The sequence below is a fragment of the Corapipo altera genome, unplaced genomic scaffold (assembly GCF_003945725.1).
Source record: "Corapipo altera isolate COAL_440 unplaced genomic scaffold, ASM394572v1 2c, whole genome shotgun sequence".
In the NCBI taxonomy this organism is placed as follows: domain Eukaryota; kingdom Metazoa; phylum Chordata; class Aves; order Passeriformes; family Pipridae; genus Corapipo; species Corapipo altera.
The window spans coordinates 4,263,936-4,281,370 of NW_020884923.1; the positions used below are offsets into that span (position 1 = coordinate 4,263,936).

The 17,435-nt window shown below is 34.4% G+C and overlaps 1 protein-coding gene across 1 annotated transcript in view; it reads left to right on the plus strand.

The window, feature by feature from the left end:
- FMN2 (formin 2) overlaps positions 1–17,435 on the plus strand; it is a 178,589-nt gene that overhangs the window by 137,931 nt on the left and 23,223 nt on the right. Inside the window, 1 exon segment of the mRNA XM_027657210.1 lies at positions 6,826–6,877. Within this exon segment, the coding sequence (XP_027513011.1) occupies positions 6,826–6,877 (52 nt within the window).

Here is a 17,435-nt window from a genome sequence, read left to right on the forward strand (position 1 = left end):
ATAAACGAATACTAGTTAACACTTTAAATAAAAAAAGAGGAAAAATCAAAAAGATTCAGGACATAGGCAAGCAGATGAAAGGATTCTTGTTGCCTTCCATATGAGATTACTCAGATGCATTCCTGTATTCAATTACCTGAGAAGATGTGATATTCCCCTAAGAGAGATCAGGAGATCAGAAGGGATGGCAGTTTCGCGCATCTCCTTACTCATAGCCCTTTGAAACTGGTTCAGCAGAAATAGCTTAAATTGCAGCAGGGATTGGGGCCAGACGGTGACTACAGACAGTAATCACTGGGTCAAGATCATACCACAAAGTGACAACAAAAAGTTCTGGTGGAACAAAACTCTGACAGGGCATTTGAATGCTGTTTGAGTAGACTTACAAGGTCTACTTGGAATAATTTCTAAATCAGAAGCAATGGGTCAACTTGTTTTGTGACTATGTTTATCTAGTACACCAAAGACATTGATAATTCTTACTGTTAGGTTTGAGTCTATTTTTCTCATCAAATTCCTTGCATATTCAACTCTAAGCTTAAGATTTAATGGTTTGTTTGGTTTTTGGTTTTTGTTGTTTTGTGGGTTTTTTTTACAAAACCCCTATTATTGATCATCTAACTTTTTTTTACAGTCTTCCCCCAAACCTATTTCCTTTTTGATAGTTTCCATCTAAAAAGGCTTAGTTCTTCCCAGTGCCACTCATGCCCCAAGCACATTAATCCTATTAAATAAAACATGCAAAGAGAACAAACAACAACAAAATTCAAAAATTGAGGCAAAACAAATTCAGAAGTCTAAAGGGGAGTGGGAGGAGGGGGGAGGAAAAAAGAGACTTTTCTCAAGAGCTTTCTACTGATTCTAGTGCCTTTGCTATTCTGCTCTGGTATTTCAAGGTTTTTCAAAATACAGTCTTGAATAGTATGCTAACTGCAAAAAAAAAAAATCAAAAATCTGTAAGTATTATTTTGGTCTTTTCTGAAGGCATTTAAAAGTATATATACTACAAGGAGAATGGGGGAATTCTCTCAGAAGCACTGACAGAGCTCTTGTAAACTTAAAGCTTAGATCCTAATTGTAGCAGAATAACTGCATACCCTTTCTCATGGTGGCAGTTCATCCAGTATTTGCTCTATATCCATTTTCTTTGTGTGCTAGTCACATGCTTGATATACCTACGGAAGGTATCCTCATGGCCTCTGTCAGGTACCTCAGGTCCTCAGTTCTTAGTGGAGCTGAGTCAGAAATAACAGATGAACTGCCTGATGTTCCATACACTTTTTAAGAAAGTCTATCCCTCAGTTTTTAGTTCAGTTTTGTTGGGACTTTTTTGGAATTTGGGGCTCTGCCAGAGGAGATGTTTGGTATATTTTCAAAACCCTAGCTACTAGTCACTCAACACCACTGTCGGGAAAAAAAAGATGTCTTCTTTGAAGATCCTGGTAAATCTGCAACAAGGATTTTTAAAAAATGTTGGTAATTGTTTCCTTTTTAGTAACAAGGAGTTCTAAAAATTCTGCTGCTTTTTAACAATATGTGTATAACATAGGAGCATAATAACATACAAACAAGAAGTTGCAACAACAGAGATAAGAGACAACAGATGTTATATACAATACCTATCCACGCAGACAATAGTCTGTACATGTAGAAAATAGATATATTCATGTTATTAACTTTTTTAAAAATCAGATTTAATGCACAAGGTATAACAGTTACATTTAGAGGAGACTAGTAGAGAAAGTTTATTGGACTGAAAATGAGGTGATACTTGGCAGTTGTCTTCATTCACAGAGTGGCTTGATTTCTGCAGAGAACTCAGCATAACGGATTCAAAATGTCACTTCCCACATAGGTCAGAGGGGACATTTTGTGGTCAATACATGGTTTATGTCCTTACCTTTGAATCTCTTTTCATTTGATTTCACCTTCTAGGCTTCTTAAAAAAAAAAAAAAAAAGTCTAATTTTAGAAAAGTGAATTATACTATTCTGCTGAAGACCAGTATTTTCTAGAATACCTGTTTATGTTTTTCACATTCAATTTGGTGAGATACTTCAGATTTTCATAAATGCATAGGTCACTTCAGTATGACTATTCATATATGTGCCTTTGTAGAAGTTTGTATGTAACCTTTGCAGGACTCTAATCAAAAAAAACTGGAAGAGCAAACACACGGAACAATGGCATGTATCATTCTGGAATGTGGATATATGCTGATAACGACAAAACATTTGAAAAATAAGTTAATTAGGCTTCATTTGTGCGATCTTGCTTGAAAGATCGTTTTGAATTGCATGAAATACAGTTTTATGCCCCAATTATAAAGCATCAAGCAGTAAATTTAAGCAAATACAATGTTAAGATAGAAGTTAGAACACATCTTGTGAGTAGTTTTTGAAAAAATATGTATGTCCTGTAGTTAAAAGAATTGATATAAGAGTACAGTCGTCGTGCTTGGTAAGCGATGATGTAGGGAGGAAGGAATGTACTTGAATTTTGACCAAATATATAAAGTGTTTAGGAGGTATAGACCTTGCTCTAAAGGGAGACCAACTTTAAATAATCTGAAGATAACTTAATGGAAAAAGCAGGGAAACAGTGGAATGTCATCCAACAAGAAGGCATTAAAGATGCTTTCAAAAGTGAAAAGATAACTAAATCAGTATATGTTGTAAATTCTTGATAAAGTAGCTTTTCTCTGTGAGAGGTCACTTTCACTCTAAAATGTTCTAGTTTTTGCGATGGCCGTATTTTTCAGTATGACCTAAGGTTATTTTTCAGCTTTATTATTTGAAGTGAATTTTACAGAATATATTTGTCTTCAGGGTTACGAAAGCTGTATATAAAACCCTATATTATATAGAGTGTATGAAGGCAGACATATAAAACTGTTACCTTTTCTCACTTATGCATTACGTGAAATAGAGTGTCTAATATCTGCTGGTATGATGCAGTCTTTAATAGATTTGGAACAGTGTATTTTTAGGTGGTTTAGCATATTGGTATCAAGAATCAAGAAAACAATTCTTAGTTGGGGGTTTTAGAAAAGATGATGGGTCAATAAAATGTGGAATATTTGGGAAGTAAAACTGACCCAGGAGCAGGAACTCCTACATCTGTCAGAAAAACTGCAAACAGTCACTGCTGTGGTCAGCTGACTGACCCCAAATATATATGAAAACAGATATGGCTACTGCATGACTACAAGACTTCTTTTAATGTTTTTCAAAGAAAAGCAATAAGACTTTCTGAAATAATCTTATTTCTTGAAGATAGAGCATCATTTTAGTGGCAGAACAGAGTGCTCAGATATACTCAGCTGCCATATCTCTGAAAATATTCAATTTTCCTGTGTCAGCTATTGCCATGGTATGATCCCTGTAGAGTGGGTATGGATATTCTCTTTTTTATTTAACTTGTTGGAGGTGTTCTCTTTTGTAGCAGGAAATACACTTTTCTCCCACGAATGTTCTCTCAAGGTGGACACCTTTCAGCTGGTATTTGGTGCTTAATGGATAGAGGCGACCAAAAAGGAAGAAGCTAAACTGGTGCCTTTCATGCACTGTTTTTACACTTGTGATGAACTGCTTTGGAGGAAGAAATGACAGTAAAGATGCATTATATTGAATGAAATGATAATCTAGTGCATTCTGGGACACTTAACTGAATCCATCATAACTGAATTTTTTTTCCTTCCCTACTCAAATAGGAAAATAGGTTGAAAGCAGTTTGCCAATGGAGTGATTAGTACAGAGCAAAATACCAATATCCACTTATATCAGGTGATCATATTAGTGACCTGTTCCAGAAGTTATCTCCAACTGCTTCAACACCTAATAGTTGTTCCATTGTATCCAGGTGATTGTAAGACTTTGTTGTTTTGATAACAGGAGACTTTCTCTCCTTACTTTTTACAGCTTTGTGATGTTTACTCTATACTAATGCAAAAGCAGTCACCTGAATATTTTCTTTGGACAAGGACAAATCTTTGAGTGTATATACCATGTTTTCTTCTCTTTTACTGGTGCCACTTGTCATCTTGTGGAAGCAGAATTGTTTCCATCTCTAATTTTTTCTGTCTAGAAAAATGAGAGAGCAAGAGGGTTGTAAATTAAATTTACACTTGAATAATATCCTTTTGATAATATACAAGATGTGTTAAAGGTGTCATTAAATTTGGACCAAACTACAAGGGAATTCTGCTTCAGAGAAAATTCTTTCCTTTCAAGACTCTTTTTAATGCCAAAAGGTGATCTGATGCAGGATGAAATCTCTCTTTCTGGGTATAGTAGCTGCCTTATGCATATCTACTTATTACTTAAAAAAAAAAAAAATCACTGTTACATGCACCTGCATCATTCAGGGATTCTAAAAATTCTTTTCACTGTGTAATACCCATTATCTATGAACTAATTAAAAATACAGATACTAGAAGTACATTGATTTTGAGGGTTTTTTTCTTCTTCTTCTCTGGAAATTTTTTCTGGTAAATTTCCTTTTTAATTGAAAGGAAACTTGTGCCAGAATGGTGATATTTTGACATGATGTGATAAACTTAGGATAGTATCTTATGCTTGCTCTTTCAAAAAGTAAATTGTGGAATATTTGTTCCATTGCTGGTGGGTAAATAATTGTATGTACACATGCATAGAACAGTTGAAATAAAGAAGAAAAGACCCAAAATCGGCAGGTCAAATGATATTCCACTTCATCAGTCCTAGAAATGATAGAAAGAATTATGTCTTATGAATATGACATATGTACTACAAGACTATCATAGGCTGGAACATGCTAGCTTCCATTTCTAAGCATTGTTTGACTGAAAGAATTCAAATTACATTTTTCAGTAATAGAATGATTAATTTTTAAAGTTGTATTCACAGATACTTAGTGAACGTGTTAATGCAAAATGAGATATTTGATTTCTCTTCATCAGGGGAGTTTGTGTGCAGTTTGTGTGCAGTTTTTATTCGCTTTTGAACTTAGTCTTTACCAGTCATACCTTGACCTTCTGGATTGAAGTATGAAGAGAAAAAAAGTATTAATGAAATTCTGTCAAAGCTGCAGCCTGTCACCTGGTTTCTTATCCAGAGCAATGCAAGGCTTTCAAGAAAAACTCCAGCTCAGCCCAAATTCATTCAGCACTGGGCTCAAGCTCACTCAAAAGGGTTTTAAGCCCTCACAAACCCTTTGAAGAATTTGGGCTGAGTTTCAAGTCGGTATTGAGACCTGTAATCAGGCAAGATTCACATGCTCTTCAGTTTCCTTGAGAACATTTATCCATCTCTCCTTCAAGTTTTTGTGGTTTGCTGGGATTTTTTTCAATTTCAGCATAACAATGATAGAGCCCAAGTCTCCAAGTAATGATTACTAAATACAGTGTTTCCTGCTGCAAACGTCCTGGCACTGCCCACCCTACACAGCAGACTACATTGCTACTAATAAAAAGTATTTGCAGCATTGGACAAAACTCTGATCATTGTTGTGACTGCGGAAAGTATAGGGAAATTCCATTTGTGTGTCTTTGCTACAGATTTCACATGCCTATTTTAGTGTATGTTTTTGCAAATTGCTGTTGACTGAAACATTGTAACAAAAAAACAGTGTTTATTTTTGTACCCTAATTATGCCATTGCTTTTCTCTTTTTTGTAAAATTTAAAATTAGGATTTACCTTTTCAGGGGTAGTGTATCTACAATATAGAAAAATATTTTTAATTATTACTGTAGAGCTATGTGGGGAAAGTGGAATAAAAGTAGCTTAAAGGTTTCTTCTTTTTTAGATTTCTGTATGAATTTTATACCATTGACATTTGTTACCAGGACAATTCAGAGCTTCTTCATGTTCCAAAACCTACTGACTCTTGGGAATCCTAAAATTGTCCTTGCAAATTAGCAGGCCAGAAGTCCAGTAGACTGAAAAGGAGAATCAAGTACCAAACTAAAAAGCTTTCAGCTAAAGCATGGAGATCTTAAATCAGATTTGAGTTGTATTACCTGAATATCTACATAAATATAAATCTCACCTAAGCACACATGCACAGAGCAGACTGCCGATTGCTTTGCACCTTGGTGATGCCTAAGTTAATGTGCATATTCTCATGAATTTTTTTGTATCAGAATACCCATCTAAATTAAGTGGAATGGGTACAAAATAATTATGGGAAAACACAATGCAAATAGATAATTTTTTCACCAATGTGTCACAATGGCAGTTTCTTTTTTGTAACTTCCTTCACATGCTCACTAAATGATAATTTCCTTCATATAAAAACAGTCATGTTTTCCATATGGGCCTGCTATAGCTCTAGTACTTCACTAATTGATGTGTGTACACGGAGAGGGAAGAGTTTTTATTTGTAACTGTCAAGCAACTTTTAGAAAAACTATAAGGCAGAATCCTTCCTGCTCTTCATTCAGCTTTTTCTCAGTAGACAAGTTTCCATATTATTTAAGTTTTTGTAATCATTATTTAAGATCTGTTTTTAAGTCACTTTCATTACTTTGTTGTTGTTTATATTACTGCAAGATTATTATTTTTTTTTTAATTTTCAGAGCTTGCTTTGAGTTTGGGGGGGTGTTTGTGGTTATGGTTTTGGCTTTCTTTTTAATTGGGTTATCAAAGTCTATGTAGTTTTGTTTGTGTGGATTTTTGCTGGATGGGGTTTTGTTTGTTTGTTTGCTTTTCTTTCAGAATTGGTCTACATGAATATATCCTCAGGTGGTTTCTGCACATCTTACACGTGGCATATTTACAATTAAAAATATCCTGAAATGTCTCGATCTTTCACCTTGTTACTAATTATTTGATTGTAATTTTACAGCTAAAATAGACCAAGAAAATGAAGAGAAGTCACTAACAGAAGCACATAAAAGGTAAGAAAGAACAATGCCTAAAACCTTTCTTTGAAAAATATGTTTTTGTAGAGGTTGCTCTACTGGTAACCAGCATTATTGTATTTTTGAACAGTGATAGGAATACACTCAGAAAACTAAGTGATATTCATTTATTGTAAATTTTAATTTGACAAATAGGAGAAAAGTTCGAAATTCTTTAGACAGATATTGTATGTGACTCCTGTCATTCAGAAAATTCCCCAAACAATCATTATTCATTAGGTAACATTTCCTGTGCTTATAAAATGTTAATTTTATAACAAAGAATGATAATCTGTTTTTTAATATACTAATGATATGTATAATTAAATGTGACTTCCTTTGTAGAATTACTAATAGATCTTCAAATACTTCTTGTAGCAAAAACCAAAATACCTCATTAAATTTCATTACAGATGTGTGCAGCTGAGAAAGTTTTCAAAATTGAGAACCTCACTGCATTGCATAACTTGTGGTTTCTTCTGATGTTTTGGAAGAGTTCTGCAGAAGCAATGTTTAAATGTGACAGATTTTTATCTGTCCCAGCAAGAGATCAAAATATGACCCACACCATTTATAGTCCAGATTTAGTGAAACTGGCAGTCTGTGTTTGTTTTTCTTTCACTAAATATAGCATCATCTTTTTGTACTAGCTACCACTGCTACTGAATATATACTAATGAATATATCCATTATATATTCCCAGAATTGTGAAGTGTCTCAATAGGATTCCTGTAAAAGATACAAGTCTAAAAGTTTCTAGCTTTTATTATGATTTGTTAGCCATTCTATGGCCTTGATACCCAAATTTGCTGCCTGCAGTAATGTCACAGTGCTGCTGACATCTGGCATGGCACCACATTTTCTCTCTGTCCCCTTGAGCCATGTACTGAAGATAATAACTGAAAAGGAAACCAAGAGTAGAGTGTTCCTCTGCCAGAAGAACCTTCCTTCTTACTTGTGAGGAGATGGTGGATCCACCATTGGTAGTGCGGGATCATGATGGAAAAAAATGCAACAAAGGGAATATTGCTTTGGCTTAGTATCATACCTCTTGCTCTAGTATATGAAAGGCATTCCTGACATTTCCTAGGTTTGTTTAGCTGCTCTGTTACGTAATTCTTATCCTTAACATTGTCCTTCACGATGAAGCTTTGAGAGAAATACTGCTATTAGGAGATTTCTGTGGTAGCTGACTGCTCTTTTAAGGAAACGGTTTCTCCTATAAAAAAAGGATTGGACCACAAGTCAAAAACTGACAGAAATCTAACAGCAACAGAATCCGCAATCTGTACAGAAATCTTATGACTCGTCATTATCTTTTGGTGTCTAATTCATTCTCTATTCTACTCTTTCTCCCTGACTAGGCCAGAACCATAATATCAGAAACTTCCTATGGGCTTATTTAGCATCCATAATATGGGACAAGAAAGAAAACTACTCCATAGACTCTTATTTAGCTCGGTCTCCTCCTTCTGACTTGTCCTAATTCTTTCTTCTCCTGCAATGTTGAATGTAGCAGTTCCTTTTTTATAGTTTGTCAAAGAAGAAAACTCAGCTTCATTCTTCCTCTTTACTGTGAATATCTAGCAAGGATATTCACAGGCACAATCTTTTGTGGAACATATGAGGAATTATACTAGGACCATATCGGAATAAAGTAATTTTGTACTAGTATCTACATTACATTTTCTTTCTTCCTTCCACCTTTCCACTAAAATTCTTGATTAGATTAGTGGATTTGTTAAAATACTGAAGACAACTCCATGTATAGTTTTAGTATTATGTGTAATTATTTCACTAAGATCTTTAATTTAGCTTAGAAATAAAATGCTTGGGATCCGTTTTGGCAGGCGTGGGTGAAAAAGAAGATGAGAGCTTAAAAAGCTAAATAAAAGATTAGTTACATTTGACTAATCATAGGTAGAATAGCAGTGCATAGGATGACTAGGCAAGCAAGTAGTGCAAGGAAAAGTGATGGATTAGATGGAGCAAAGTTAATGTGATTAATGTGCTTGGATTTTCCTTGTTGAAGTGGATAACTTCAGCCCATGTATAAGTTCAGGTCTACTGCATGAAAGCATTTCTTTACCTTTCATTAAAAACTATGAATTTTCTTCTTTTTTTTTCTTGGTTAGTTTGGGCGCAAAATATTAAAGCTGATGTCTCCATTAAAATAGGAAAGTCTAAAAGAAAAACTCTTGCATCAATAAGAAAAAATATTTCTGAAATGAATAATGACTTGAAGAAAATGCAGCAATGTGTATTTTAAAAAAGCTCAATTGTGCAACAGATGAACTGAAGTGGAAAGTTAATCTTACATACAAAATGAAGACAAAGAAAATGGAATGTCTGCTCCAGGGACTCCATACAGTGTATAGCTGTTCATTTGTCACAAGTGAGAAAATGTTTAATCAGTTTTGAAATGATGTATTCTCTCTTTATTTATCGTGTTTAGTGACTTTAAGAGTGTCAGTATGTAAAGTGTTTATCCAAGGAATGGATTTCTGGCACATGGATAAAATGAAAAGTGAAATGTTTAGCTCGCAATAGGCATATGTTCCAAGATCTCTCTGAGTAAGTATCCTGAGATGAGAAGAAAGCACACAGGTCTGTGTTTATCTAGCTTACGCAGGCAGACAAGGAAGGCTCCAGCCTGGTATTAACACTGAAGTGACATGGAATGTCTTCACCAAACCCCAAACAATTACATCATTCCCTTAACAATATTGATAAAGTGTAATAAGAAAGAACCTGGCACTTTCCAATTAGATCCTCATTGCTAAATGCTTGAGAAACTGTGAAATACTGTCAAGTAAAAAACACTAGTTTTGGGGGGAGGCAAATGAAGTAAAACAGAAAAGAAAGAGGAGGAGGGGGAAAGAGGTGCTTTCATATTTTAGGAGTCCTCAATTCGGTGCCCTTTTTCTTAACTTTAAATCTGTCCAAGACTCATAGTATATGGTCAAATCACATAACTGTGTATAACAATTAAATTACATTATAAGTAAAATTTAGCATCTTTAAAAACTGGGAGATACAGTACACTTTCCACAAAGGAACAAGAGTTCTCTGTTTTCTGTATTTTCATTTACTTAGCTTTAAATATCTTTAATTTTTCAAGATGTGATTTTATTTAAGCAGCAAGAAAAAATTAAAAGCATTATTGTTTCCAGGTATGCTTAATAAAATCTTAGAATGAGGTAGACTTTGATCACAGTATCCACAGCAAGTAGGAACCAAGACTGCAACAAAATTGGTGTTCAAATAATATGACAACTGGTGTCTTGTTTACCATGCTAGGATAAAAGGTAATAACAACAGCAACAATACAATTTTGCAGACTTATAATCAGAAATTAGTTAGTTACTCTTCTTGCACTTGATTTCTGAAAAATCAGTAGGTAAACAACCTGACTGGAATTACTAGAAGCAGCATTACTAGAAACAGTGAAGCTGAAGGTCCTCTGCCTTGCTACTTGAATAACTCTACAGGAATAGCATGTAGCTTTATTACTTTCTTATAATACCTCACCCACTATTGAGTTCTGATCTTCTTGGAGGGCTTCCAGATTCATGTCTTTTTCAGAAGAAAATAAATCCAGACTTGTAACACTGATCTCTCTTCCACTGAAATAGTTAAGATGATCTTTTTTCCCCCATTCATGTCTTCTTGGAATGACACCTAGGGAATTATTAAAAAATTGAACTGGAGGAGTTTGGGTTTTATATCCGAGACATAGTCAGATGATCTCCAATTTTTCCTGCTATCTCTCAGTCTAAAAATGAAGCATCAGATTCTAAATTCAGTGCAGTAGCACTGAAAATTGCCCAGTTACTTATATTTCATATAATTTACTCATATTTATTATAATTTACTCATACTGCACTCATGTAAGAGACAATGTATGCTGAAAATTGTTTAAGAATGCATAACGAGAATATATATTTCTTTTATAAAAGATCAAATAGAGGACTTTCTGCCTTTTGACGTAAGTATCAACAGGGGAATTTAGGATGTGTGTGGCTTGGTATGGAATGCTCATCTTTCCATGTCAGGATATTTTTATTTGGTTTATTTATAATTTGCTCCCATTACTTGCACATTCCAGTGATTTTTAGACTTTTAAGTGCTTCCTAAGTGCAGCCTCCCAGGCACCTCTTCTGTTTTCAAGACTTTTAATAATCCAGTTAGAAATGTGTTGTGGCTTTCTTTTGCTGTAGCAACAAAATGACATTAATTTTGAAGAGAAATGTTTACTTTTAAATTCCCTGCAAAAAAAAAAATCTCCTGACACAACAGTCTTTGCAGACTTCCATTGGCTTCGCTGAACATGAGACTTGGGGAGGAACAAAGCTTTACACCTGCTTATGAACTGACAAGCTGATGACACTTAGAGAAATAGCAGAGAGTATGGTACAATGGCACTGCTGAAAAGCAACACCTCGAAATGTAGCACCTAAGTCTGGTAATCCTTTAAAACATTAAAAGTTCCTCCCACCTCACTACCCTCCACACAGTGTTTTGGATTGTTTCCAAAAGTGAACTGTAAAGTTAAAGTGAAAATTGAGTTAATGATTGAAATAAACTGGTGAGAAGCTTAGAATGGAGAGAGGTATGTAGCTTAAAAAAAAAAAAAAAAAAGAAAGGCAAAACAACAGCACAAAACTTTTAACTGAAAGGCAAGAATATGCTATTGGACTCTGTCTTTCACTACTCTTTGACCATTCATCCTTTGTTGGTTCCTTTACTGTTATGTCTCTTTTCTCGCTGTGTGGCTCCCAGCGTGCAGACTAGAATTGCTTACAGTAATACATTTCAGACTGTAGGTATACATTAGTTGGATCAGCAGAAAATAAATACTTGGTGAGCAAAGGAAATGTGTATAGAAGGAGCTTACAGACTATTAAACAGTTTGGATCATTCTAGATTAGTATCCTGTCTCTGACAAAATATCAGGACCTGTAAATATGCAGTAATGGAAACTTAACCAGCAGTTTAGTTATGTCAGAAAGTCTCTGCTGAAAAATGGGTAATTAATCTTATCCTGAAAGATGAAGTCCTCGTCCTTTTCTGAAAATATTTGCCAAACAACAGAAGTCCTTAACTATTTGTAGGATTGATTTTGCCTGTAAGAGCATCATCTTTGCTTTTAAAGATGACCGCCTACTTGCTTAGAAAAATAATTTCATTTTATTAGTTTTAAATTAGTTTGCATTTAATGACAGTGATAGTATGAACAAATGGTAATATAACTTTTAACACACTGGGATACAATTCAGAGATCTAATGTTCTGCAGTGTAAACTGATCTTTAAGCAACTTATTCCAAAGTTAATGTAGAGGATTCATTCTTAGATCCCATAGTAAAAGATAAAGGATAATAGTTAAAGGATCAACTACAGTTACACAGCTAAGTAACATTGATCATAATACAGCTAAGTAACACCCTAAAAACAATATAGTTAAAATAATTTGATAAACCCAAAATAAATACTATGGCATTAAACTGAGGATTAAAAAAAAAAAAAAGACAAAAAAAACATGTAGCTAATGTAATGAGTGGAAAAAAATACAGAAATTAAAATATTTCAGTGTTGCATATTTTTTGGCTTCCAGTTTATTCCCAGCAGGTGGTTTCACCAAGTAACCTTCAAAAATTCAAGATACTCCTCTCGAGCTGTTGCAGCTGAAATAAAATGCTTGTGTGTGTCTGTGATTAGCTCCAGTGCCTCTCCATTGTGCATCAGCTTCTGATTATGTTCAATAGGATTTTTCTTTCATCATATTTTCCACCTGAGCTGTTTGGTTAGATTGTTTCCTAAGACCTTCATAGTACAGTGTTCACATTTGCAATGACTGTGACTTAAATGTGGATAACATGACTTTTTTACTCTTATGTCAATTTACCACTACAGTGGATGCTTTCTTGTTGTATATTAAGATTTACTTTAAGTATTATTATATGGTTTTGTAATGTATAGGCAAATAGAAAAGTAGAACGTCAGGGAGGGGATTTAATTAGGTCACAACTGCATTAACTCATCCGGAAACCAACCAGTAGTAATCTGTACGATGTAGGTCATTCCTTCCATAACAATTTCCAGCTGATGGAAGGCTGCCATCCACAAGCCCTTCACAGTGTAGGGCTTGCTTCAGCCTGATACTGAAACTCCACTGTTCTTCTCATACATGGAGATGAAGTGACTAGGAAAAAAAAATACTGTCTCTTTACTCTTCCTCAGTTTTATTTCTCAGTCTTGTTGCCTTGTTTCTTGATTGCCTTAACGAACTAGTTCAGAAGCAGCTTTAGTGGGCCAGATCCCTTCTGCACTGTCTTAAATGAATGATTTTCATGAGATAACCTTACACCCTTCTTTTCTCAACTGCTGCCTATAAGATGGTTCTACCTTAATCAGTCTGTTGGGGATGTAAAAGTTCCTTCTTCATCCTAAAGAAAACTAGGGAAATGGTCACCCCAGACCAGAAAAACCATGAAGCCTTTTTGTAATCCTTGGAAGGGGGTGGGAACAACTCCTCCAGACATGAGGCAGTGCTCCCAGGCCAAAGCAGTATGGTTTATTTAGCTTTACTTGTATGTGTGAATATTGAGTATTCACAGATCCAGAGTGATATGGTTATTTATTACAACATTTCTTATAATTCCAGTGGCTTCCACCTTCTAATTTAGACTTAATACTTTAGAAAATGCTACCCATTTTCTCTACTCATCTATACCAAGATACTGTCACCACTATGAAGGGAATATATTGGGATAACTTGGTAGTTGAATCTTAAATGCTTAACATTTGAAAAAATGCACATAAAGACCTTTTCAACTTGACAGTTCATCAAGACAGATATTGAAGTCTTTCAACTGTCTTTCATAGTATTTTCTTGTAATTGATTCTGAGAATATGAAAGCCCCCATGAAAACAGTTGAGTTTTCAGCAAAGGCTGGATTATTTCAATTCATAGTTGTGCTGGCCTATGGTGATATTAGTGGATGCATGTTAAGAAGAGAGCTCTTGAACATAGAATTAAGTAAGAACACTCTACAGAGCAACCTCAAAGGGTTAAGATGAAAGTGTATCACGAGACATTTAAAATTCTCTAATACCCAAGTATTTCAGGGCATTTTTATTCTATAATTTTCAAAGAATAGAAACTGAATTTTGAGTTTGACTTGAGCACCAAAATGGAAAAGAGAACATGATTATGCCCAAAACCCTCTGTACATTAATTTCACTTGCTATATTTAGAGTGTATTTTTGTCAATTTATATATATAAAATTTAATCTATACTGAATGATATTCTTAGAGCATGGGTTAATATTATGTGTACCTGAAATTTGGTAAACCATTTGTGTGGTTTCTGTCTAGATATCTAAATAATCTGTTGTAGATTTAAGACAAATTATTATTTCATTATATAATTGTTATTATTATCTTTGTAGATAAATCTGACCTTTCCTTTGCATGAATTTCAGTTATAAAAGAGAGCCATACCAAGAAAGCAGGCAGATTACAAGGCTGAGGTTGATGTAAATAAATTGAAAAAACATAACACAGTATTTAGTGCACAACAGTTATGCATTACTTCCATATGTAATTATAACCTCTTTAAGAAATAATGATTGCTCAGAAACCCTCCATTGTGCTAGACAATGAAGATGAGCTGTGTTAATAGAAATATTTGAAGTCAGGCTGGGCTTTAACATGAGGCATTTAGCTGTTTCTTACAGCACTGAGGCTAGGAGCTTGTGTGTCAGATCAGTGCTGTTGAAATTCATTCTGCCACTCTATTCTGTGTCTACTGGGAAAGTCTTATTTCCTCGATTTTCTAAGGGTTGTTTAATATGTTTGAAGCTCATATGTTAGTCTTTTTAAGAGAGGAAAATAGTTTTCTCTTGGATATGTTGCTGAGCCTGACTTTCCAGTGCACACAATTACATAACACTCTTCTACACATGCTTATATTGTCTATGGCCAGTTTAGCACAGATCTATCCATGTGCCTTCATAGCATCTTAGCTATGATATCCACACATAAAATTAAAAGCATTAAACTCCAAGAAAGAGAGCCTATACGTTCCTGCAAAGTGTTCAGATTACATGGATTAAAAATAACACCAGTGCATCTAGGGAACTGTAACTACCTCAAGCCAAGTTTTTGAGAGAGAGTTTGAACCAGTTTAAAATTGTTATTTTAAAATGACTTGAAAAAGCACATCCAAATTAAAAATGCATTTAAAGAGGCATGTTAAAAATGTGTTTTTTTTTTTTATCATAGTGGCCTGTTAAAATACAAATGTTGGACACGAAAAAGAACACAAAGTTAGTTCAGTTTCTAATGTATTCTCTCAATTCTTATTTTAATCTGAATAATATTCTTGAACAGAGACTTAACCTTTAAATATGCACAACAGAATTTAGCTTCACATAAACCCCAAATACTGGGTGAACTGTAGATAACAAGTGCTTTGTATGTGATACAATGAAGGTAGCAAAAATGCTTCTAACCTCCATTTCCTGACCTTTGATTTTCAAATGGAAAGAGGCTGACTCAGTCTATGCAGAATAACTTTTTAAACACTGTATTTTTTTTGTCATCAGAAAAGTTCTGTCTTCCAAGATAGATCCCTCCTGAGGAAATTTAGCACCTAATCCTATTATTTGGCAAATTTCATCATACCCAACCAATATAACTTAATCTGGACCTGATAAAATTATTTTCTAAATTAAAAAGATTGTGAAAATCTCATTGCTCAAATTCACTTTTCAACAGAAGTATAATTTAATTTAGTTATGGCCGTATTATGTTGCTGCTTTGTAACCTTCTGTTACGAAGCACTTTGTTCATGAAAGACAGTACCAAAGAAATACCGACCCGTTGAATCAAGTAACTATAAGACTCTGGAATAACAGTTTAAACTGATGTTGAAGTGGTAATCTGATATGTGAAGGGTTTATTCATTGTTAGCACCATGGGATCATCAGTCTACCTAAAATTTTAGTTTTCACAAAATGTTTGAGTGCAAAGTTATACTCCTAGTACCTATTGAATTTAAGACTGTGTCACAATCTGTGCTCTGCTTCAGCTAGTGGGTCTGCTGCCACCTGTATAAAATGTGGAAGGTTCATTTGTGTTACTAATCAATATGTACAATTGATAATATTGATCATTGTAGATGAACATTAAAGCTGTAAAACATTCCTAGTACTGGGAAGGAGGGTGTCAAAATTCTCATGAACAAGACAGACCAGCCTATCGAAACATTTTTTCTGTTCTTCCCCTTGGATGCTTTTTGTTGGGCTTTTGTTGGGAGAAAAAACAAATAGTACTTCAAAGGTAGAGTTGTTATTGAAGCTGTTAATTTTCATATGTTGGAGCAATAAAAAACTTTTCTGTTTAATATGAATTTATAGGAGGCAAGGGACTAGAGATGAGGGAGATGACTTAGGATTCAAAACATTGCAAATGTTTGGCAGATTTTTTTTTAGAGGAAAGGAAAAATCTCTTGAGACCTTTGTTTTTTAAGGAACAATATTACAAAATACGTAGTTACACAATATAAATTGGCAAATGAAAGAAGAGATTAATGGTTCTGGCAGCTAACTGAAACTGGCATATTATCTCAACTTTCTTTTTAATATAAGAAAGTTTCTTTTCTTCCTTAATAAAAAGGAGCAAAAAATAAAGAACAACAAGAAATTTCTTACCAGCATTTAAGTACTAGATATCTTGAATGAACCTATATTTACTTTTATATTTTCTTACTTGTAATTATGCAGGACAAGGGACCGCACTGAGGAGAGGCAATGATAATTTAAAAAAAAAAAAAAAGAAGGTGAAGAAAGTGATGTGAAGTTATAGTGCAGAGAAGGACCCTCAACAAAATGCAGTCTTCTCAGGATACTATGCCCATAAAGTTTCTTGCAATCTTGTGCTATCTCAATAACCAGGATACTGATTCTGTTTCATTTTACATAGCTTTGTGTTACTTTGTTGAACTGCTTGATATTCTGTCTGAAGACTAACTCTCATTAGCGCTTTCAGATGTTGAGTACACAAAGAGAATACATACAAAGTCTTGGCCACTTTATAAAAGAAAACAAGAATTATTATGATGATTCAAACGATTAGCTTTTCCACGAAGCAAGTACTGTTACCTATATATTGTACTCATCTTCCCTATGCAGGCAACAATTCAGAATCAACACTGAACAGGCTTATATTCCCACCAACTGGTTTTGGCTTTAAATACAACTCATGTCAGATTTAAAGCAGTAGGAGGCACATACAGCCTTTCCTTTCCCTTTTGCCTTCTTTCTTTTGGTACACTATGCTTAGTTCCAAATTCTATTTGTGAGTTTAATCAAACTAAAATGCACCTTAGCAGCGACAACCTGACTTAGAACTGCTTCTGAAACACAACTGCTTCACAGAACTAACATAGTACCACCACTAACAGTACCTGTTCTTAATCTCAAACGTACATACATAATGCTTAGCAAATTATAGAGGCAAACCTAAATAGCCAAGAATATCCAGGTTTG